The sequence below is a fragment of the Antechinus flavipes genome, chromosome 4, assembly GCF_016432865.1.
Source record: "Antechinus flavipes isolate AdamAnt ecotype Samford, QLD, Australia chromosome 4, AdamAnt_v2, whole genome shotgun sequence".
Classification (NCBI taxonomy): domain Eukaryota; kingdom Metazoa; phylum Chordata; class Mammalia; order Dasyuromorphia; family Dasyuridae; genus Antechinus; species Antechinus flavipes.
The window spans coordinates 29,362,016-29,388,198 of NC_067401.1; the positions used below are offsets into that span (position 1 = coordinate 29,362,016).

Here is a 26,183-nt window from a genome sequence, read left to right on the forward strand (position 1 = left end):
AAAACTAAAAACAACAAAACTTCCCTAGAAGGAATATTAGGGAGAGATAACTACTTAACAATATATTTTCTTTATTTACTTTAGTACTTAAGTTTTAAAATGTTCAACTAAAATTGGTGCTACTTAGAGCATATTGCCTCAGTAAAATGTTTACTCTATAAAAGAAAGTCTTGTAAGAGTAGAATTTTGATCAAAATTTTACACATGTACTAAACACTGAAAGAAAATAACATACAAAAACCAATGCAGCCAAAATAAGAAGGAAATCAGGAAAATGAGAAACTTTTTTTTTTACAAAAAGTTTCTCTGATAGTCATGAAAATATAGTCTATAACATTTTTGATTAGAGAAATCCAAGTCAAATCAATTCCAAAGTACTGTATCATACCTATCAGATTAGCTAACATGAAAGAAAAGAAAAATGATAAATGCTGGAGGAATTATGGAACAATCAGGACACTGATTCACTGTTGGTGGAGTCATGAACTGGTCCAAACCATTCTGGTGAATAATATGGATTTATGCCTAAAAAGCTATAAAACCACTATAAATCCTTCAATTTAAGGTATATATCCCAAAAAGATCAAAGAAAAAGAAAAAAAGGAAAATATTTAGGGCTCCTAGGTAGCGCAGTGAATACAGCAGTGACCTGAGTTCAAATCTGGTCTCGGACATTTAACACTTCCTAGCTGTGTGATCCTGGGGCAAGTCATTTAACCCCAATTGCCTCAAAGGAAAAAAATCTATAGAGCTCTTTTTATGTTGGCAAAGAATTCGAAATTGAGAAGATGCCCATCAATTGAAGAAAGGCTGAAGAAGTTGTAATATATGATTGTGATGGAACACCACTCTGCTATTAAAAAAATGACAGCCAGGGTGGTTTCTGAAAAAATCTGAGAAATCAATTGATACAAAACGAAGTGAATGGAACCAGGAGAACATTATACATAGTAATAGGAATACTGTATGTACAATGATCAAATGTAAAAAATGTAGCTACTCTGACCAAGATAATGATACAAGATAACTTTAAAGGACTCATAATGAAAAATACTATCCACCTGGAGAAATAGCTAATGAACTGAGTAGAAATCAAAACATTCATATAAAACTGTTAATTTGTTTATTCATTCTCATTCTCTAATGGATGATCATTTGATCACTTTCTAAATAACTCTTTGACACCATAAAAGAAACAATTTATGTTTCTCTTGATTCCTGTATTTTGATTTCAAAGTTGCTAAGTAACTCTAATCTTTTTCACATAGAATGCTTAAATTCTAAGGCATTAGAATGCCTTATTCATTAAAGGTTCATACCTACTCCCAAACAATTACACTCAGTTTTGCTGGGCAAGTCATTCTTGGTTCAAGAATCTATATACTTTGCATAATGGAACACTGTATTGTAAACTCTCAGCTCCTTCATTGTAATGGTTGCTAAATGATGTGTAATCCTGAGGTGGCTCCTTGGTACTTGAATTCTTTCTTTCTGGCTGCTTCTAGTATTTGTTTTTTGATTTGAAAGCTCCTTCCAGAGAGTTTTCATTTGGAAGGTGTTTTTTTCAGGGGTTAACTAGCAGATTCTATTTTCACTTTGTCTGCTAGTTCTAAGAGACCTGAGCAGATTTCAAGAGATCTTGAAATAATATATATATATCAAATCATTTTGGTCATGACTCTCAGATAGTCTGATGATCATTATATTTTCCCCCCTTCATTTATTTTCAAAGTCAGTTGTGTTTGCTATGAGAAATCATACATTTTTTCTTATTTTTAAAAAGTCTTTTGATTTTGTTTTAATATTTCTTGTTACCTTACAAATTTATTAGATTTTGTTTTTCCATTCTAATTTTCAGGAAGTTTGTTGGTTGAGAAGGATTTTGTATCTTTTTCACAAGCAATTAACTTCCTTTCCAACTTGTTCTTCCAAAACTCTCAAATCTTTTTCATTTTTCCTGTAGCATTTCCATTTCATTTATGAAGAAATTTTTAATTCTTTTTAACTCTTTACTTCTAATATAAATGCTAATAAAATTTGTACCATATTTTTAAAGCTTTGCTTATAAATGATTGAAGCCATTCCCTTCTTCTGGGTTTGTATCTTGACTATTCTGTCAACATAACAGCTTTTTAAGGTGAGATTCTTTTTTGTTTGCTAATTCTCCCAGTCTACTTCCTGACCTAATGTCAGGGGTAGACTCTGCTCCATCCTGAGGGGAGTGTCTAGGCTGGTCCATCTGCTATTTTAAGAGCATTAAGAGCTGCTGAGTATTGTGTCATCCTAAGACCCCAGAGATAGCTCATGCTGAGGGCTTGTAAGATTTCAGGACTACTAAAGTGGTCTGACCAAAGGCAATCTAATCTGAGCTCTGCACGATCTTGGTTTGGTCCTAGGTCTGACCAACAGGCTCTATAGACTTGTCATCTTACACATATCACAAGATGAAGTTAGACTTAGTTGCTTTCGGCTACCTAAAAAACTTTGCTGGTTCAAAGAGACAAAACTATATGCCTTTCTGTGGTCTGAGAGTCCTTCCCTGGATATATCTCTCCAGGCTTTAGATTGGGCTGAATCTAGAGCTGAGTTATTACTCTGTTCCTCAGGCAGAGCCATACAGTGGTTCCTTGATTTAGAATTGTTCCCTGAAGGACCTATTAGTACAAAAATATTTATAGCAGCTCTTATTGTGGAGCCAAAAAATTGGAAATAGAAGGGAAACCCATCAATTGGGGAACAGTTGTACAAGTTATAGTCTACAATTGTGATGGAATACTATTGTGCTATAACAAATAACAAAAAATAATTTATACAAACTAATGCAAAATGAAGTGAATGGAACCAAGAAAACACTATGCATATTTACAACAATCAAATGTGAAAAACGAGCTACTCTGATCAAGACAATGACCCAAAACAATTCCACATCTGACCTGTGATGAATAAAGCTATCTATCTTTAAAGAGAAAATTAATGCATTCTGAATGCTGATTAAAGCATACTTTTTTAAAGCTTTCTGTTTGTTTTGCAGCAAAAAACATGAAGATGTTTGGCATGACTTCACAAGTATAATCTAAATAGAAGTACTTGTCTTCTCGTTGAGGAGGGAAGAGCAAAAGGGAGAGAGAGAATACACACACATACACTTTTTAAAGAAGCTATTCTCTACTCAGTCTACTCTGGATACATGACCTAGATCTGGGCAGTGAAAGACACGGCTGCTGACTTGTATCTGTTCCCACACCAGACATGAAAATCTCATCCTGCCTTAGTATAGAGCCTCTGACATCTCTCAGTCCCTGGAAGTTGGATGTTCTGTGCAGTGAGCTCTCTACCAGGCCTCATCCACAATGTCCACAGAACTTTCTTGCTTATCTCTTGCTGACAGAAAATAACTGACTTTCTCTTGGATTTCCTGATTAGGACTTAGTCTGGAGCATTTTTTTTCTCTGTTTGAAGTGTTTAACAATTTTTTTTTTTTTTTTTTGCCTCCTGGGGGTGGAAAGGTAGGGACTGAGCAGTTGTACTCTTTCCTGCTACAACATTTTGGTTCTGCCACTTTAGAAATCAGTCTTATAGCTAACATGGAGTTTTTTACCAACTTATATTTTTAGCTAAAAATAGAAAAGTACCACCACAAAATATGTATGTATGTATACAAATAGATAGATTCATCTTCAGTTCATTTTAGTACAGCAATATTACGAGTTTGGAAAAATAAGGACTCTTTCAGGAGATCAATAATGTGTTTGTGCCAAAAAGGTGATTTGATCAAAACTCTGGCACTTTTAACTTTTACTTAACCAGAGTAATTTTTGCATTTATTTTCTTTATAGACATTCTGCCCATTCTATTTATAAATTCTATCTATAGTTCTGCTATTTTTCCTGTTAGAATATAAGCTCCTCAAAAGCAGTAATTGCTTCATTCACTGTCCTGATGATTCTTTTCTAAAAACAGATGACTTCAAATAACCAAAAAAGAGAGAGAAAAACAAAACAATATAAGTATTTAAAATATTTTCAGCACATGCCAAGTTGCCTAGGAAAGTAAAAACTATAACTTACCTATGTTGAAAGAGACTCTAAAAAGAAAATCAGAAATCTACCAATAGTTTGTCTAGAATCAGATTAGAAGCAATTTCTTCTTAAAGGCTATGTTTAGAATTTTAGTTTCTTGACAGATGTTAAACACAGATACTCAAGAAACTAAAGTTCAAATGTTTCTTGTATGACTAATTTCACACTCGGAATCTTTTGGATTTACCTATCATTTTCTTTTACCAAGGAAGATCACATCTTCATTCTTCCATCATTGGAAGCCAATAAACACTTGAAATTTTTTTTTCAAACAGGATATCATTTTAATTCCATCTGTATTACAACTTACTATCCCCAAAAAGGCCATGTATTATAATTTTGGTTTAGTTTTTTATTCCTCTCTCCCCTTCCCCCCTATCAATTTGACATCCTTTCTTTTAAAATATATTAGCTACAGTTTAACTTACTCAAACCTACAATTACAGAAATGATAAAACTGAAACCAATTAAATTCAGGTTGACAGAAATATTCACATACACCTTTGAAACTACACCTTATTCAATTGGACTCAATTTTAACAAAAGCACAACTCAAAACAAAAAATCATTAACAATTCTATCTGCAATACGGACTGAGTTGCACCATTCCCTTCACTTTATATTGTATTTCTTTTGAGAGCAACAGAATACAGCAAGAGTGTGCTGGGTTTCGAGTCCTGGGGAACTGAATTCATATATCAATTCTATTTATTACTGAGATAATCTTGAGCTTCCCCATTTCTGGGCCTGTTTTCTCCTTAGTAAAATGAGGTGCCCGGAATAGACTATCTCAAAAGTTTCTTCCAGCTCCAAATGTATAAGGTTTCAGATATTTAAAAAAAAATTCAAGGGACATTGCATACCTGTTAGTCAATCATGGATCTGGTCCATTTGTTATAAAGTTCACAAAGCATTATACATATGCATGCACAATTAGAGGAAAAAGAAGCTGACATAGCTTGTTTCATGCTTAGAATAGCATATATAACAATAAGAAGAGAATTAGATGCAGATTACATTTTTATTAGCATAGCATTAATAAATGAATTTTATACCATATAAAAGATATGAAGGAAGAGGTAGAAGAAAAACATACAAAAATTTAATCATGAAATGCAGACTAGAGATTGGCATGGCAAATAGATATACACATAGTTTGAAAGTTAATTGGAAGACACATATGAAACATCTCAATTTTTTAATGGGCCTGAGACATCAAAATTTTATTAGTAAATTATACTGACATAGAATTCAACTCAATTACTCAGTGCTCACATAAACACTTTAATGTTTTCTGTTTCCCTTAAAATATCTGAGAAAAATCTTTCCACTTTTCTCAGAATTCTCATACTATTTCTTATTGTATCATAATATTTCATCAATTTATATATTACTTTAAAAAAAAAAGGAGTAGACCCAACTTATTGATATCTATATTGTTTACAATTCTTTACTACCACAAAAGGGCTGTTACAAATATCAAGGTATTGTCTTTGATCTATTTGCAGGTACATACCTGAGACTGGAATTGCTAGGCCACAACAGTAGTTTAGACATGTTTCTTGCATAATTCCAAGTTGATATCCAGAATATTTGGATTAATTCAAAATTCTACTAACCATGTAAAAGGTGCCTGTCTTCCCATGGCTCTACTGAAAATGACTGTTCCTGTTTTCTTACTCCTGACAGTTTTCAGGGTATAATAGGATCTGCTTTTATTAAATTCTACAGATAAGCAAACTAAATACTACGTTTATTGTGACCATTCCTAACATGTTACTATTCATAATTAAAATTAAATGCCTTACAAAAATATAAATTATAGTACTAAATCTTCACTTTTTAAAGATAAAAAGCTTTTTTACATGATTTTTTTTTTTCAATTTGGGGTTTATGCAGCCAAGATACTTCGTAAGTAGTTGAAATGAACTTAAACAACAATTAGCATTAGGTACTTGGGATACAAAGATGAAGCAAGACATAATATGTACAGTATGGAGGATAGCAGAGGGGGAACCAGGGTAACAAATAACAAGGCAGAATGGAGAAAGTTCACCCAAAGTGCTGGAAGAAATCTCAGAAGGATGTGATGAATTTTACTTAGGAGAATCAGGAAGTGACATCTGAATGAAAAGGAAGAAAATGGGAGTAAAGCAGCTGGCAGAGGAAAGTCCATTCCTGACATAAGGAAGATCTAAATTAGGGTTAACTCCAAATCCAGTGTTTTATCCACTAAACCATGCTGTCAACCTTATTGATTTTTTGCTTAACTATATATGGTATAAACTGAGTGAAGACTTCTCATAAGGATGTGGCTTCGACCTATGCCCTAATTGTGACTTGAGAGTTTGCAGTAACAAATTGAGCTATAACTAAAATGCTGCAGGTTTTCCATAGTCGTGGATGAACAGTTCCCCTCCTGTTTCCCACCACCTCTTAATTAGTATTTAAGTACTTCTTTTAAAAGCAATGATGGCTTTGAGAATTCAGGTAACATACTATCTGCTTGTATAGCAGTTCTCTAGGGAAAATTTAAGAATTTTTATTTACTAACTCTTTGTTTCTGGGACAGATTTCTGTATTTAGAATGTAAGGTCAAAGTTCCCCAGCAAGGGAGAAAAGTAGGGGGGGAGGGATGTGGGGGCTTTATTCAGGATCTATTTCATCTTGTGTTTTGCTGTTTGTGCTTTGCACTCCTCTACTGATACTTTGTCTGTTAGGAGCTGCCCTTTCTCTCAAGATCATAATAAATCCTTTTTTGCTTTTTCTTACCTTGTGAGTCTGACTGTTTTTGTGGTCACTACTGTCTCATACAACTGTTTTTGTTTTTACAAGGGAATCTTTGATTGATAGATGGTTAAGATGAAACTTGCCTAAAACTAAGACTGATGAAAAAGTAAAGATATCAATAAAACTTATTTTACAATCTTTAAAGAGAGGTAAGAGAACAAAGATAGACCACTGAAAGACACTTCTGTTTAAGAAATGGGAAGAAACAGGGAAGTTAAAAAAAAAAAAAGACAGGCAGAGAAATCCATTTATGCCTAATCATAGAGGTCAAAGGAGGCTAATGTATCAACGAGTGATTTGTCCATAAAGTCAAATACCACATAAAAGATAAAGATTGAAGAAGGCCATTGGGTAGGCCACAAGGAAGTAATTAATTTCAGAGAGAAGAGTTTCAGCACAGTAGTGGTGGAAAAGAAAGATTTGAGGAGTTTTGTGGGCTTTAAATTAAGGAAGTGAAGGTAGATTGTCTACCTGTCTTCATTAATTTGGTGGGGAGGGGTCTTCATTGATTTTAAAATTGTCCCTCTATCAAGTAACTAAGAAAGCAACTATTTGCTCATTTTTAAGACTACAAAAAGAGCTAACTCATCAGGCCTTCTATCAATGGAGGTTTGTGTATTACTATACACAGTATTACACTGGTAGTACAGTAAGTGACTATATTCACAAGACTGATCATAAGGCAACCTCACTATACTAGCTGACCCATCAAGAAAAACATGAAATTAAAAGGCATTGTGAAGTCAGTATGTTTATAGGATCACAGAATCACAGTGAGGCCATCTAGTCCAATACTCCCTTTGATAGATGAGTAAACTCAAGCCCATAAAGGGTGGAACGACTTATCCTGAACCACACAAAGTTGCAGAGCTGAAATCAGAGTTTGCACCCAGACCCCAAATTCAGGGCTCTTTTCTTTTTGTTTTCTTCCACCCCAGTAAATTTATTTATTTTTAATATACATTGCTTTATGAATCATATTGGGAGAGAAAAATCAGAGCAAAAGGGAAAAACCATGGGAGAAAGAAAATTCAGAAAAAACCACACAGCACATGTTGATTTACATTCAGTCTCCTTATTTCTTTTTCTGGATGCAGATGACATTTTCTGTCCAAAGTCTATTGAAATTGCTTTGAAGCATGGCTCTTATTCAACCACACTGTCAGGTTATTCTGCAGGATCTTAGGTTTGAAAACTAGTAACTGATTTGTGATACACACAGTTTGGTTAAATGAATTATGTGAGCTTAGTGTTTTTACCCTTTTTGTTATTTGCTTGCTTTTTGTCTTCTTTCTCATTTTTTTCCTTTTTGATTTGATTTTTTTGGTGTAGCATGATAATTGTGGAAATATGTATAGAAGAATTGAATATGTTTAACATATATTGGCTCATTGGCTGTCTAGGGGAGGAAGGGAGGGGAAGGAAAGGAGAAAAAATTTGGAACACAAGGTTTTGCATGGGTGAGTGTTGAAAATTATCTACGCGTGTGTTTTGAAAATCAAAAGGCCATTTTTTAAAAATTATGTGAGTAGAACCAGAATGTTCCCTTTCCTGGTTAGTCCAGTGTCAGAGTTTAGCATAAACATAAATATTTTCACATACCTCATTGGACTGCTTTCCACTATAAGACATTTTCTTGATGGCCACCACTTCATTAGTGCGCACATCCCGTGCCTACAACATCATAAAAGAAAAGAGTTACTATGTTATTTCACACATTTTTTAAACAATAGGATCTACAAAATTATTCCTGTGAATTTAAGTATTATAAATTGACTATAAACAGTGATCCTTCCCTATTCTCTGATTCCTGTTTCCAAGGTTCCAAATATGCGTCTAGTATGCAAAACCACCCACCTTCTCCTACTGAAAGAGATGGTGCAGTTTTATTTTAAGGCTTTTGAAAAACCAAAGGGGTGGGGGGGAGAGGGGGAGGGAAGAGGTAATGAGTGGGTGAGTTAGTTGGCCACTGTGGCTGCTACATGCTACATGTATTCTACTCATAGAAAGATTAGTCAGAAGGGGAGAGAGTTCAACATATTCTACCAGTTAGAAATTCAAAAGGATTTATGAACTTTCTAGCAAAGTCTAGCCTAGTCTCTATAATTCAGCTCAGTGTGTTGATGTCTAATTATAATGGAGGACGGGAGGAAGGAGTGAGGAAAGAATAAAAGAGGAAGAGAAGGCTATTCCTACTTTTCTTCTCTGTCTCTCTTACCTTAGGGACTCCTAAAATCTTTCTCTCAGAAATGAATATGCATGGGGGTTTGATATACTCTCTCTTCTCAAAATCTCCAACCCTAGATTTCAGAGGTAGTGAAGAAAACACTAATTTCCAACAGTTATAGAAGACCCTTGGGCAATAGATAGCAGGAAACCTTGAGAGATCTAAAAGGGACAATGGAAGAGGAAGGAGCACACCAAATAAAAAATACAAATAAATTGAAACGATCACTAGGAAAGATACCAAGTTTCCCCACAAATAGTGTAAGGTTTCTAGGACATGTATGGTATTATCAACATGTGCTTTTATTTTTTCATATTTTAACCCTTTATCCCCTGACAGCACTCCTCTATGACTCAACATAACTGCTAAACATAAGGCAGGTTCTGAGTTTAAAAGCATTCTTGTCAAAATAGCTCAGCTGATATCCCTCTGGGTGGTAAAAATTTGCTCAATTTTATCTTTTTCTTTAATCTCCAAATAAAAGGCAAAACAGAAATAAAATCTCATTAAATCAGATCAAGTAAGAAAAAGACCAGGATGTATTCAAGTCTAACTTATGATTGTATTTAAATTTAAAAATGCATCCTAAATATAAGAATGTTGAGAAAGTCTTCCAAATATAGGTAGTCTCCAATTTATGAAAGGATTGGATTCCAAAAGTTTACTGGTATGTTCCATTGAAACACTGTTTAAAATTGTGGCTGAATTTTTAACCCCAAGATAGTTGCCATACCATAGATTTATCACTGAAAAAATAATGCTGATGAGAAGGTACTTGCAGGTAAAATAGAAAAAAACATAATTGAAAGTCTTGTTTTTATTTACCTTTTATTTATATATTTACTTTTTTTTTTTGCCTTTTTAAAAAAGTAAACACTGGTTGCCCTGACAAAATCTTGAATGCCATTGCATGAAAATATGCAGGTTTAAATATAGCCTAGCTTCTTAAACTGTGATTCGTGATCCTATATGGGGTCTCAAAATTGAATATGGGGGACTTGCAAAATTATGATTTGTTATCAGTAAATGCCTGGTTTATATATCTATTTTATAATACACATATATCCCAGGTCTCTTCAAAACATGAAGCTTTCCTTTTTCCTTGATAAAGATATATCACTAGCACTATTAGTGCTATTAGATTTATCAGTCATAATTAAAACCTTGAGATCTGAAGGACTCACAAATGGAATAAGACAGAGCAAGCAAGAAAGACATGCAAGTGAATTTTCTTCTAGAATTCTAGATTCTAGATTCAGTCCACAAATGTCAGACTCTTCCAATATCCTTATTACAAGCAAAAGGAAGCTTAGGTTCAGAGAGTAAAGTAATTAACCCAAGAATGGATTAATTTCTAAATCCCTTTAAAGAATTTGCTATGAGATATTTGTAGACACATTCCAAAGAGGACAAGAAGGGAGCCTGGACCTGGCTATAAGCTGCTGCTGCTGCTGCTGGCTTCAAACAACAAGGAAGGCCTTTGGGCTAGAAGCCACCACCAGAAGTCAAGGGTAAGGCTGGCTCAGAAGATGGAAGATAGGGAGACATCCTGTCATTAGTGTGCCTAAGAAATATGGAGGTCAACTATTCAAAGTGTGATGACCATCTATAGATCGTGTAGCCTAGGATGGAAGTCCTTGGTGGAACTACAATATGAATAAAGTAAAAATGATTTGTAATCAATGTGTTATTTGAATTCCAAAGGTTCTGAAGATTAGTTAGGTCTATATCTCTAAAAAATTGGCATGAACAATATCATAAAGGGATAATTAATTTGCTTTCTTAATAAACAATACAAAGTATGACTGGCCTAATCCTTTGAGGTATGATTCCAATTAAATGGACTCTTTCTCTAAGAGTTTATCCATTACATATATCATCCCCTCTCCAATCAAGTTAAATAACTGGGGGGACCAGATTATTCCTATATTAATGATGGAAAATCAGCAAATCAAATGACTTCTCCAAAGTCACAAAATACTTGTGACATTGATGGATATGTCACTTGATTCCTGGTTTGGTGCTCTGACTACCAATTATCTCAAGGCCATCTATTATATCACCAGAAACTCAAAGGCATGATTCTCAATCTGGTGCTCTAGAGAGTCAGTTGCCTCTGCTATACAAGACTATGGGTTCAGTTTCAAAGACATATTCTGATATTATGGTCTTGATTACTCTGCCTAGTTGAAAACACTTCTATTTTTTAAAGCAGCATTCATATCCCTTTGGAATATACTTCTGATTAATTCTTGTAAAAAATGAGTTTCAGAAAAAGAACAATTCTTTGGAATTAGATATGTGGTACCAGACATGATCATCAAAAAGTTAAGGCAATGGGCAAGCATGACCCCTCAAAATCCTAGGCAACTTGAAAAGATTCTCCCTTGTGAAAGAACACAGCAATCTGGATTGGCAAAAGAAATTCCTCACTGGCAGTTCCCAAAACTGATGAAATTATAGTTCTGGTAATATATGTATATGCATACACACAATATGTATATCTCTATATATGTACATATAAAAATATTTTATATGTATACACACATGTATATACATGCATATAGTAAATAATGTGACAATTTATGAATCTATGTATAACTCATCTCCCCTAAATTCCTCTATGATGGCTCAGTTCTACAAATCCTGGAAGATATTACCAAGTAGAAAGGCTTTGAATGAAGGGCCTATAGTGGAAATGTCCTTTGAGCATCAACCCACCTAAATGTGGAAAGGTTTATTATTCTTAAAAAATTAGCTATGGAGGAACGAATTTTTTAATCTTAGCCATTCAAGAAGACTGTTTCCTTAGAGCTTAGAGAGATTGCAATCTGTGATAGCCAAGAGATGCTTCACAATGAAAAAAAAAAAAAAATCACAAGACTTTAAATATTGGAGGATGCTCTAGTCTTTTTAAAAAATAAAGCTGAAAAATCATGGAAATAGAAATCAAAAAAATCTCTGAATTTTTTTTTTATCTCACAACAAATTATATTTGAACTATGTCATTTATTACTGTTATGCTTTCAAAAATGCTTTATAGTTAGCCATTTGGAAATGAAATAAATTTTTATTCTTCTCTATTAAAAAAAAGCAAGAATAAAGACTAAAAAGCAGTGTTTTAAAAAGAGTAATTTTTAAAAAATAATAATTAACCACAACCTAACCTAGTAATATATTATTTAAACTAATAATATGAATTTCAAAACAAGAGGAAGTATTTAACTTTCAATGGTAGCAATGAGAAAACTTTTAACATTATTATTAAAATAAAAAAAACCATTATTATTAAACTCTATTAAGTAGTAAGGCAGAAAGTCAACCTGAAATTTGTACACTACCACTGCTATGATCGAAGTTAACTTACATACAAGCATGCAAGCTATCACACTGAAAACAATATAAAGTTATTTAGCAAGCTCTACTTCTTTTACACAGGTGAACAAAAATTTTTATTCTACTAAATATTCAAGGGACAGGACCCTACACTTAAAGGGGTAAAAGATAAAACCGTTATGGATGAAGAAATGAGCACCAAGAAGCAAAGTAACTTCTCAAGGTCACACAGACAATAAAAATAGCAAAGGTAAAAAAACCAAACCTATGACTCCGACCCTGCTACCATTTTCATAATACCACAATATTTTGGCAAAATAAATATTTCTGAAGCAGGCCACAAAGATTCTTGATCTTGCTAAGCTCCAAACACTTTTAATTTACTTGGACCACTTACTATTCTCACTATTGCATCTGTACCCAAACTGTTAGGATTCATTGTTGTCATTGCTATTGTTTTTAATACCCATGAACAATGTGGAACATAATTTCTATACTTTTAGCCATTCTGTCTTCTTGCTCTTAGAATTAAAGAAAAAACTAGCCATGATTTAAATTGTTGCAACAACTCTACCCGTCAAGTTATAAAGAATCATGATTTATCCAATGGAAGAGCAGTCAAAAAATTTGCGCTTTTTCTCTCTCAGTCAACTAAAAAACTTATTAGCACTTCATATTAGAGCTCATCTCAGAGGTCAACTCTCTCATACATATAAAAGAAGTGACTTGTCCAAAGTTAGTGGCAAAACTCATATCCAAATGCAGATATGATTTACAATCTATATGGTCCACAGAAATTGACATTTTCCCTAATAATTGTTTCCCCAAAACACCGCCCCTTCTTCTTTTTTTTTTTTTTTTAAACACTGAAGTGTAAAGCCCTCCTCTGTTGCTCCATTGGAAAAGGTCAGTGAACCCCTATGTTCTCACTCTGCCAATGGAGCACAAGCTCTTCACAATTCTACCACACTAAACAGACGTGGAGTATGGGTGTGGCGGGAGCCTCTTGTCAAACCACCAACTAGCTTAATCATGAGAGATTCATCATCAGACTGGTTGTAAAGTAATGGATTTTTTTAGTCACAGGTTTTGAAGGCATGTGAATTCCAATTTCTGTTGTTTATTTTATAATCATAACTAGCTAGTTTTGAATGAAGGAAAAACTACATATACTGGGAAATAAACACTTATTATATGCAAAAGTACTAATAAGTGCTAGAGATACAAATAGGAGCTTCAGTTGCTAGTTACGAAGCCACAAATCTAAAGAATTGGTGACACAGAAGAACACCCATCTAAGGCTTCAAAATAGTAAAACTCAAATCTGGGAGTTTGAATTTATTTTAATAGGATTGCTATAAAAGCTATTTAGGAACTGTAGCTAGATAGCAATTGAAAAGATATTTTCAAAGTAACCTTTTCAAATGATAAGCAGACATTTATTGAGCACCAACATGAGCCTGATCCTTAGTCAAACTGCCCTAAAGTACCTTACAGGGCAAGGCAATCAATTCAATTCAAACACTTATTAGCCCTCAATTTCAAGCTAGGAAGTCTGGATTTAACTCCATAGGCAAAATTCAATTCAACAAATCCATTACTTTTTAATTAAAAATGATTATTTTATTTTATTGCTTATTCATTGTTTGTTGTCTTTTGGGAGCCTGTCTAAGGTTCTCCTCTGGTAAAAAGGTGAAGAAAAGGAAGGCTTTGAAGACAATCCCTAGTAAAGGTAGCACTTGTTTTCATGCTATCATAAATTAATGCTAAGAAATGAAACTACTCAGATAGTCTAAAGATCTCTCATTTAGCCAGTTAAGAGTCCATTTTCCACTGAGTCAGTCCAATAATGAATCTTTTGAAAATGTAAGCCTTTCTCCACACTAAGAAAATCTAAGTTTATACTCTGGTTGTAGAGCCTTTGAGAACCTAGGGTGATTTCTCAAATCCAAATATGGCATCAGAGCAGGACTAAGTGGAGGAAATATTCTTACTAGGAAAATAAAAATCACATGTTCAGTACATAAACTGAACTATCTAGGTTACATCAGGAAAAAAAAAAAGTTCTCTCCAGTTGGTTTTTAAAATTCCACGACATTGTTACATATAGGTATTCTTTGTTTTATTGTGCTTCCCAGATGTTGTTGTTTTACAAACTGAAGGCTTGTGACAACTGTGTATTTTGTAAGTTTATCGGCATCACTTTTCCAACAGCATGTGCTCATGTTATGTCTCTGTGTAACATTTGACAATTCTCTCAATATTTCAAATATTTCCATCATCATCATCATCATCATCATCATCATCATCTCATAGTGATCTGTGATCTTTTTTGTTACTATTTTAACTGTTTGGGGATACAATGAACCAAGCCCATATAAGATGGCAGCCTTAATCAATAATTGTGTGTTCTGACTACTCCTATTACCTGCTGTTCTCCCATCTCTCTCCCTATCCTCCCAGCTCTATATTCCCTGAGACACAACACCACTGAAGAATATTACAGAAACTTATTTGATAAAGCAGTGGCAGGGTTTGAGAAGATTAACTATAGTTTTGAAAGAAGTTCTACTGTGGGTAATATCAAACAGTATTGCATGCGCAGAGAAATCTTTTGTGGAAGAAGAATCAAATGATGTGGCAAATTTCAATGTCTAATTTTAAGAAATTGTCACAGCTGCCCTAACCTTCAGCAACTTCTGATTAGTCAGCAGTCATTAACATTGAGTCAAGACCCTCCACCAGCAAAATGATTGCAATTTGCTGAAGGCTCAGATGATGGTAAGCAATTTTTTTTTTGCAATAAAGTTTTTTTTTTTAATTAAGGTATGTACATTGTTTGTTAGCCATAATACTATTGCATACTTAATGAATTATAGTATTGTGTAAACATAACTTTTATATATACTCGTTGTATCCAGCTTTCTAGAGCCCCCAAGTTGGATGTCAAAACGTACCCATGCTTTCTAGAGCCTCCACACCGGGGTGATTAAAATATACCTTCCTAGTGGAGAAGTGATAAGGTGGGACTCCTGAGGATGGTGGAAAAATGTAGTCCGTTTATTTCAAGGACTTTCCCCTTTTTATAATGTAATAAAAACAACACTGAGCACGTGGGACCATATAAACAACTTTCTATTGTACATAGTTTGCCACCTGGGTATCACTTCTACCTACTATCACTCTGCTTCAATCTCAACACAGGTTGTCACTGCCCCCTGACTTCTCAGGAAGGCTGAGAACCCTTAGGGATGATGGGGAGCCGAACCAGACTTTGTCAGCAGGTTCATTCTGGGCTGAAGGGTCTTATACCTCACCCAGAGTTTCCCCACTGACTGTGACCCTCTACATATACTGGGAAATAAAAAAATTCCTGTGACTTGCTTTACTGAGGGTGACCACAATGTCTCCAAGGGATACTTGATTACCAAAAAAAAAAAAAAAAAAAAAAAAGTAAAATATTCCCCAGTCATGCGATACATTTGAATTCTCCCTCCCCAGACAGACCACAAGCTTCCAGGGCCGGGGCACTGCTTTGAATTCCCTTAATATTGCCCACACCATTTCTTATTATGAATGTTTTCTACAATTCTCCTTAGTAAATACTATTGACTGATATGATTATGGGATTACTCACAAAATATACTGCTCCAAAGCTCCCATGTCCTATCTCTCTTAGATCTGTGAAGAGTTTCTCTGGATCTTCTTTGAAGAAGAGCTCTGCGATTTCTGGGTCCTTCAGGCTGCCCGCTCGGCTAGTTGATGGCATCCTGCTGGGCAGTCAGCTATCTGACTATCTGGGTTTACACTGCTGTCCCAATCCTTGGTTCATCTGTATGAATGAAGTCACTTCTGCATTGACTACTGTAAGAGAGGAAAGAAATCACATGATAAGGAATAAAATTAACAACTACATAAGACTTTGAAGTGAGTGCACGTGTGTTTGATTTTGCCATGCTAAGGCCAGGACTGGGCAGCCCAGAAGCCTTCCTGAATCCCTGCATTTCTCAGGATCTTCTAACCCTTTTTAGTACATTGTATTTGTATAAATGGGGTATATTTTCCTTTTTCCATGCTCCCAATCTCCCCCACTAGAAGAATACAAACTCCCTAAGAACAGCTTATGGGGGGTGGAGGGGAGGGAAGGAGAGACAGAGGACATCTGCCTCATACAGAGTGCTGCACATGCACAGAGCAATTTCCTCATCAATGTTCAGCTGACTTGGTTTAAAGTGAAAGATAATCTATAACTATTCTTTTAGCACAAATTATCTAATAACAAAAGAATTAGTAGCCATAAAATTATTTAGATTATTCTTATATACAACAGGTGTACAACAATTAACTTAAAACAATGAAATCTCTATAAATTGACTAAACAATCTTTTCTTTTTATGATTAAAAGCTCTTTAAATAACAAGAATCTTGTTCTTTTCTCTTGCAAAAAGGAAGACCCTAATCTGCTGTACCTTATCTTTCATAAGGTCCATCAGCCAAGTCATATAATATTCTAGATAACTGGAATAATTACTTCTTCCTCTATTTCCTTTCTATGGTAGGGACAGAATCTGGATAGGGAATTTCATAAGGTAGAGAAATTGAGGAATAAGAAAATTCCCTTTAAATATGAAGGTTGGCACCTTCTCTGAAACTTACAGTCTCAGGAAATGGTCCCAGCCCACCGAGAGACCAAATGCTTTGTCCAGGATCACACAGCCGTCATTGGATGTGTCAAAGGCAGTCCAGATCTTGCTGTCACACTGCCTATGTAAAAATGTTCTTCAAATCTCTCTCATTTATCAAAATTAGCAGATGTGTACCAAATGTTAAATATCTGAAAAGAGGCTCTTTATTTTTTAAATTCTTTTGCCAATATGTATTGCTTCTGTTCATGAAATAACATGGTATATCAGAATGAGAAGTCAAGGAGGTCTGAAATATGGTCTATCTAAACTCTACCAATTTCTGACTGTATGACCTTGGGCAAAGTGCTGAATCTCTTGAGATCTCTACTCTTCACCTATAAAACTCAGGCCCACAGGTGTCTTGAAAGGCATCTAAAAATGTCATCAAATCCTATCCCTCCTGAAGAGGAAACTGAAGCAAACTGCCTAGTTATTCTGTGATTGTTTTTCTAAAATGACATTCTCCACCTAAAAGCTTTTGGTTCTTGAAAAATTCAGCTTTAACAATTATTTAAGAATTGAACAGAATCAAAATTAGCTATATTTTAAGTTTTCTAACCAGTTCTTATCAAAAATTCACTTCAGCCATGCATATATTTCCTTTTAAATTCAAAGCAATTCCAGCCCTTCCCTGGACAAGTTGTGTATAATATATGGCTGGAATTATATATATATATACACATACACACACACACACACACACACACACACACACACACACACACACACATGAAATACAGACAAGATTTTGTTTCCATAAAATTTCCAACTTATCGACAAAGCAAAGACTGAAAAATCTGAGCAAACCTAGCCTAGTTCAATTCTTATTATCATGATCTACACTCTAGCTTTATGTTTGAGATGGGCAGGGCAAAAATGTTACATATCATTTACAAATTTTTTTTCTTTTATTTAAAAACTATCTTATCTGCACACGGGCGTCTTTTGGGAGGGCAGTGGCAGCAACGTCCCAAAGATGGAAATTAACTACTACCACTAACTACTGGGGCTATTCATTTTAAGAGTTAAACACAATCAGCTCCATCACCCTTCAGCTTCCAATTCCTGACTTCCCTCCAGGGAAGGACTCCCCAAAGCCAAGCACAGTCAAACACCAACACTGCACTCAGGCAGAATGATGCTACAGCAATGGTGAAACTAGAAGTCTGACAAAGATACTTAAAGCTCGCGCAGTTTAAGTAGCTGCTACAATCCACTGCAGAAAAAGTGCTCCTATGGAGATTTCAGGACAAGATTAACTATGAACTCCATAATCATCTTTCCCTTTAACATGAAGGGGAAGGGAAAAGCACAACTGAAGAAAATATTAGGAAATTATACCCTCAAACTGAAGATTTGGCTAAAGATGGAAGCATTTTTATCTGATCTAAAAGACAGAATCTAACATCATGGCACGCGCAAACTTCTATATAACTCATGAGCTATTATTAAGATACATATTTCAAATATTTAATATGTAGTGGGCCATTTGTTAAATACATTATTAATTTATTTTTAAAAGAGAATTAATATTTTGGAAAGGAGGATTAATCCACCGGGAATTATTAAAGAACCATCATGATTAAAAGAAATTTTAAGCCTATACTGAATTTCACTTGTGGCAGAAATAGGAAGGGCCAATAAGAAGAGTATGTTTTTTAAAAACCTGGGTGAAAGCTGGATAATTTTGTCAATACCTGAGTAATTCACCTTTAAGAAAACTAACTGAAATAAGTTTGGAGAAGAGAACAATTGTTTTTTCATCCCAGATGAAAATAATGAATAAATAGGTTTTTTAACTTAAAAAAAGAAAAAAGGCAACTGTTTCACATTTATAACATGAAGCCCAACAATGGACAATAACATCAGTCAAATGCAATTGAAGGGGGGAAGGGAACTAATAATCAGAGTGTACTCAGTATTACTAGAGGAATGCTTCTTGGATCAGCGGTAATGATGTCATGTTGTTCATCTTTTAAGAAGCATCAAATTCTTACAAAAAGGACATTGTTGTTCAAAAGCAACTGCTTCAATCCCATAATGCCCTGTTCCCTACATCTGTTAATCACATAGAGTCCAGGCTTGAAATATTCACAAATCATAATATCCTTGAAAGGAAAAAAAAAAATCATTCTCCCCCAAGATAAGATAGAATGGTCCCCCATTTTCTGACTTTGAATATGCTTTTACCAATACAGAAATGTATATGTATTCAGCTTATTGGATTAGCATTAATAAGGTGATTTACTACTTTGTTTTGCCAACTTTCAAAAGACAAAGGAAAGTTAATTCTTCCTAAACTCAAAGTCAGAACTTTGGAAAAAGGAGGGAGAGATCTGAATCTCCCCAAGCAGAAGAGAATGAGACAATAAGACCTTTACAAGGACTACAACTAAGAAAACTTGCAAGAGAGGACAGAAGCAATTTTTTGGAAGCCTCAGTAAAACACTGAGGAAGGGATACAAAGAGGACAAAAAGAAAGAGAAAAAAAGTTAATTCCTACTACCCAAAAAAAAGATTCCGAAGAGCTAATTCATCATAATTAAAATGTACTAAATGATTCTTCTCAAATACAATTCATACTTAATGTACAAATATAAACATACTTTCTGAGCATATCAATTACGTACTGCATACTAAATACAGTGAAGAGTTATCCTGGACTCCTCATTTTCCCTCATCTTATATACAATTAGATGTCAAATTTTGTAATTTCTATTTGTGATCTCTCTATTCTAGTTAAGACTTTCATCAATTTTTATCTAGACTATTCCAACAACATCCTAACTGGTCCCTTCAATAATCCAACCTCAACTGCCAAAGTGATTTTCTTAATGAAAAGATGTGGCAATTCCCCATAAAGTGAACATAAAGGCTCCCTTACTCAAAATCTATTCCTTTACAGCCTAATCCTAACCCCTTTTTTTCCAAGATTATTAGATATAAAGATAGAGATATAGAAATTCTCCCTCAAGACCTCAAAGGACTATAGTCTGATAAATCCCTTTTAATTTTTTTCTTGTTCCCATCTCCACAACTTGGTACTGGCTGTAGTCTCTCATGCTTGAATGAAATGTATTCCTTCTTCACCTCTGTCTCTCAGAATCCTTGTTTTCCTTAAAACTAAAGTGTTAATGCCTTCCTCCTATTATCTTATAATTTTGTTTGAATGTACTTATAAATTTAGATAATGTCTTCCCAAGAACAACAAGCTCCTTGAGGACAAGAAACTAGGGTTTCCTAGTTTTGTCTTCATAAATTTGATAGTTAGCATTTAAGAAACGCTTGGTTACTGACTAAAAATCATATTCAGGACTTCAAAAGATATTTTCTAAATTTCTGTGGCCAAAAAGTCTCATCACTGATAGTCAACCTTCTAGAGCCTTTTCAAACTTAGCAAGGCTGGTCTTTGCCAAGAGACAGTTTGCAGCTAAATTGAGATTTTTCAATTTGATAGGACTTTTCAAATAAGCTTGCATTCTAGTAGCAAAGAGAATTCTGAGTCAACTCTATTTCTCAATAGAATAGGACTTTTATTGGAAGAGGTCTACCAGAGTCCATGAAATAAATTCTAATAACCAAATTATGACCACACAGTATCAATTTTGCTACAATTTTGAAATGGGAAGTTTTTATAGAGTAGACACAATTCCAAATATTCTTGTCCCCACTAAATTTCATTAATATATTTAAGATATAAAAATGCAACAAATGGGAAAAGGAACACCATGGTAGGCTTATCCATGCCTATTACCCCCCTATGAATCTCAAACAGAAACAAAGATTCCTACTTAATCTACTGTGTCTGATACATGCTAGTTTTAAGGAACTGATAAAAGCAGATAGTGAATTCAGCCTACATTATTACTTGAAAACTCAAAAAAGACATATTAAGTTAATATGTATAAATTCTTCAAATGATCCATAAGTTTTATTCTCTTAATCACAACAAAATTATGTATAGCAGGTTGCTGCCTGTAATAAAGGATATAAATGTCTGAAAAAGAAAATTTTTAAGTTAGAATTCATCTCAATTTTTAAAATATTATGCATGATTGCCTAATTAAGTTGAAGTTTCTGATTCAAACATTGTACTTTTCACGAATATTCTAGAACTTCAAGACTTGAAACATCCAATATAGAAAAGAACTAACTATAACAGAAAGAGTACTGAATTTGGGATCAAAATGTGGATTCAAATTCTAGTTCCAACATTTAAAAAAAAAAAATTAAAGTTGAGAAAGGTCTGTAGAAAAAATTTATTTCACGTGAATTATCCAATCTGACAAGCATAAAACTACCTCTTATGTATACAATGTTAGGCACTGGGGATACAAAGACAAAATGAAACTTAAATTTTACTGAGATACAATAAACAACCATGTAAATGATAATTTGAAGAAAGTATAAGCATAAAATAAGAAATCTTCAAAGGCTTTCCACAGAAAGTGTCAAAAGAGCTGAACCTGGAAGGAAGCTAGGTGAGGAGGAAAAGAATGCTAAGGCAAGGAGACAATCTGTACAAAGGCCCAGAAGTGCTAAGTTGGGGGGAGGGGAGGGAGAATGGGCAGGTTCACATTTGGATATCTGAATTCACGAATATCTGAATGAGAGTGATGTGCTGGCTGGAGTCATATTATGAAGGGTTTTTAAGTGCCAAGTGGAGTTATTGGTGTCTTATCCAATGTACTGAAGAGCCTCAGAAGTTCCTTGAAAAGGGGAGGGAAATCTGATCTCTGTAAGTGGAGGCTGTTTGTTGCAAGAGCCTAGAAAAGAGCAATTGAGGGCTTAATATGGGCTGGCCTCCTAGAATAGAGATACGGGGAGCAGATATAATTCTCAAATGACTGAATATGGGGAGGGGTACAAGGGAATGGGGAAAATCAAGAATCACCTTCACTTTGTGAACCTTGGTAACTGAAGGCCTGATGGTGCTTTTATTAGAAATAGGTAAGTTTGGAGGAGGAGTGGGTCTAGAAAGAAAGTAATGAGCTCCAATTTGGAGGTGTTAAATTTAAGATGCCTTTGAAATATACAGGTACAGATGTCTAATGGGAATGGTGATTTGAGTGATATGGGACTCAAGTTAAGAAGACAGACTAGTTTGATTTATATAGACATGAGATTCAATAACATAAAGTAGCAGAAGAGCAAACTGTGGTACCCTGCTTTATAAATTTGGGCAACTCAGCCTGAGATTTAGTTTTCACTACTTGAAAAGGCGAGATAATACTTGCATTCCCCCTCTCTAATGGGGTTGTGAAAAACTGTTTTGTAAACCACAAAATTACATATAAATAGGAGTTATTAAATCATTTACCCTTCTGCTGACTTTACACTGTGTTCTTATGACATCAATTGTGTGCGTGTACACCTGTGTATAAAGGATATAATGTGCCTCTGATTTCATTAGTATAGGAAACTTATACTAAATATGTATCAATGTTATTTATAATTAGTATATAAGCAAGCTAATTTTATTAGCTTTGAAACTACTATCAAGGGCCTTACTAAAATCCAATCTATTGGCTAAAGCATTCATTCCCCTGATATACTATTCCATGAAACCTGTTAAATTGGGGAATTAGTTTAGTCTAGTGTGGATAGGGCCTGAACCTGTAATTTCATTGGTATTATTAACTCCCAGATGAAGCCGTTCCAACTAACAAATATAAAATGACATCTTCCTGCAAGTGACATTCTTTGAGAGTTGTCCAGGGCACCTAAGAGGCTGAGGATCTTGTCCAGAATCAGTATATGCCAAAGGCAGGACTTAAACCGAGGTCTTCTTGGTTCTAAGACTGGCTGTCTAGTCACAATGCCATCATTTCTCTACTCTATACCTACATACCTATTATCTTAAAAGAAAACTGAAAAATTCGGTAAAATATTTAGTAAAAATTAAAAGTTTGAAGGAAAATGAAAGAATCCTACCTCTTTAGGTAGGTAATTTACTCTTTAGTAAGGCCTTTTCTAAACTCCAGCCCCCAAACACTAAGAAACAAGTAAGAAACTGTCTTATGATATCATAAGAGGTCAATGTAAAGAAAGCAGGACTCTTGGAACCAAGTAGTGAATTTGGGAGAGAGCTTCTCTAGTGCAAAATCTCAAGCTTAAGTTCAGGCTAGTTAAGCAATGAATGTTTTGTTTTGCTTTTTAAACTCCAGAAGAATTCATCCTAGAGGGGGAAAAAAAAAAACAGACATTGTTGTCAGCTTTGCTTTTTGGTCTCTCCTGGGATGAAAGTCAACTAGACATCATTATGTTTAATGTCATTATGTTATGACCTGTCATGGTTAACTCCCCTTATGAAAGCTACTGGCTTGACCTGTGCACTAATTCATACACTTGACATATTAGACCTGTCTTGCTGAGTCTTCCTCTCCTCTATTATATTTAGCAACATCAGCTATGGCTTGGTAGATTAGCCAATTCTCTAAAAGAGCATATTACATTTAAGCCTTCCTAGTTGTCTGACTTTTTATCTGTCTTTTTTTATTTATTCAAATATAATTATTTAATTTTCTGAATTGCACTGTTTTTCAGGTAAAACTTTTCCTAGTTCAAACATTTATGAAGCAGTTCCCTTCTTTGGTTCAAAAGATATAATTTATATTTGTTTATTTTGTTTCCAAATGTTAAAATTATATATGTTTATATATAAAAACATGTATTGAGATACAAACACAACAAGCAAGATATCACAGAAGCAAATATAAAAAATGTAAATGCATTTAAAGTACATTTAAAAATACATTTATGAAATGCAAATAAAAGTGTAATTGTTTTCTAAATTGCATAATATACAGAATTCCAAGGCTAGAAGAGAACTCATAAACACTCATTTTAGCAGCCAGAACCCTCATTTTAAGAGAAGAAACTGAGGCTCAGAGGCAACTGATAAAACACTGCTAATTACAGGCAAAGCAGGAACCAGAAAAGGTCTCCAATCCTCCTCCAGTGCTTTTCCCATTTAGTATATCATGCTACTTCCCTTATAAAGGAGATATGTAAAAGAGATAAATAAGCTGTACAGCCAAAATATGATATACAATGCTACTTAAAATAAAAATCACCAGTATGTATTTGACTTAAAATGAATGTTAAGAGTTTTAACAGAAATTAAACACTAAATAATATGTTGGCTGGCCTCTGAATTTGAGGAGACAGTTTTCTTGATAAAATTTCCCATAACCAGCAAAAACATAAAAAAAAAAAAAAAAAAACGTTTAGCTTGGGGAAAGAGCTGAAAAAATACATCCATTCCTTCTTTACAGAGGTGGGCTACTATGGGCATGGCCCAAAGCACATCAGACATACTGGATGGTTTTGCTGAATTACTAAATTGCTCTTTTTCTTTTTTATTATAAAGGATGGGGGGAGGGGTATATTAAAAAATCAAACTGGTGCAAAAATAAATACCATTAATAAAAATTGGATGAACAATCTTAATATTTTACTCTAAAGGGTTAACTGATAAATTTAATTCATTTTTATTTGCTATCTCCTCCTCTCTGCTAAGCTCCTCCTCCAAAATGGAAAAGGAAGTCATCATCAAGGGTGGCTCCAAACAGGAAAAGGCACATGAGAGACGAGTGACAGGGAAAGGCAGTGACATTTCCTTGTCCCAGAGTTTAGCAGAGGGTGTTTTTCTTCCACCAGTGCAATCCAAGAGGTGCCTACTATGTGCAGAAAATATGAAAATAGGCTATGCTCTCAGGAACTGCATTCTAATGAAAAAATGACAAGGATAAAGTACACAAACAAGAATGTTTAAATTCAAGGGGCTCAAAAAAAAATGCCTATCCCTTTCTGTTCTTCACTTCTGTTTCTGCTGAGGATTTTACCACTATTCCTGAATCACTTCTCTTACAGATCCAATTAATTGACAAGTCTCACAAATGACATCTCCATCTCCCACCTCTCACAAGCCTTTTGAAAGCTCTGGACCTCTCCCCGCTTTACCACAGTTTCCTAAGCCCATCCACTTTCTCATCTTTCCATGTTATTCTCCACAAAGCATGATATACTAAATGGAACTGATATTCCAAAATTCCTGGTCTGATTCCTGGCCAAGCTCAAACATCTTCTTCTTTTTCTGTTTAGCATTCACAGTCATTCACAATCTGACACTGGGCTATCTTTCCACAATCATCTCAAGTTACTCTCCCTCACTTGGTCTAGATTCAAATCAAACTGACCCTTTCTGTATCCGTCCCATGCTCCTTCCAACACAAAGAAAACATGACATTTCCTACCTCCTGACACTAGCAAGACTATTTCCTCATCCCTAACGCTCTTCTTCCTCACACAGACCTCACGAAACTCTGGTTCCTGCCAAGGTTCAACTCAGGCAGCACCTCCTTTGACAAGGCTTTTCCTGAATCTCCTCCCTCAATAAGGTCCTTGCATTGGCTGTGTATGTGGCAACTATCTGAGAGACAGCGTTGCAGAACTTGCTCACTGACATCAGTGACACAGGTGAGGATGGGCTGTGTATTGCCTTGGGCCCAGAAAGCCTGGGAACAGCAAGGGGGAGGAAGGGAAGGGAAGGTGGGAAGCACTGCCTTCAAGCCAGAAAAATGTGAACCGTGAACCTATTCCAGTTTCACTTGGACAAGTCACTTAAGCACTGTGGACCTCAGGCTCCTCCTCATCAAAATGAAGGGGTGGTGCTAGACAGCTCTTCAGGTCGTTCACCCCCTAGGATTCTCAGACACTCTGTCATGTCCTTGCCGGGGCTTACTTGAAGGCAGCAATTGTTGGCTTTTCGTTAGGCAATAATGGAAGAAAAGAGAGGCTGAAAGTTGGACCTTTACTTGAAGTGGATGAGATGGGATAACAGACAAGAAAAGGTAGAACTACTCAATTTTATTTTGCAATACTGAACGGGGAGCAGCAATCTAAGTGAACTACAGAAGCATCTGACTGCCTCTGATAAACTCAACTCACCTGCCAGTTATGGCTGCTAAGCACCAACAATGATAAGGAGAAAATCAAGGAAAAGAGACAAGGAGCCACAAGGTTGAGAAGGCAACTGTCCTGATTTTCAAACAAATGGAAGAG

General features: G+C 34.9%; 1 protein-coding gene across 1 annotated transcript in view; it reads right to left on the bottom strand.

Moving 5' to 3' along the window:
• The window catches only part of TAOK1 (TAO kinase 1), a 132,987-nt gene that overhangs the window by 47,144 nt on the left and 59,660 nt on the right, over positions 1–26,183 (bottom strand). Inside the window, exons 2-3 of the mRNA XM_051992265.1 lie at positions 16,070–16,296; positions 8,472–8,543 (exon numbers count right to left, since the gene is read on the bottom strand). Of these exons, the coding sequence (XP_051848225.1) occupies positions 8,472–8,543; positions 16,070–16,201 (204 nt within the window). The 5' untranslated portion in view covers positions 16,202–16,296. The remainder of the gene's footprint in view (positions 1–8,471; positions 8,544–16,069; positions 16,297–26,183) is intronic.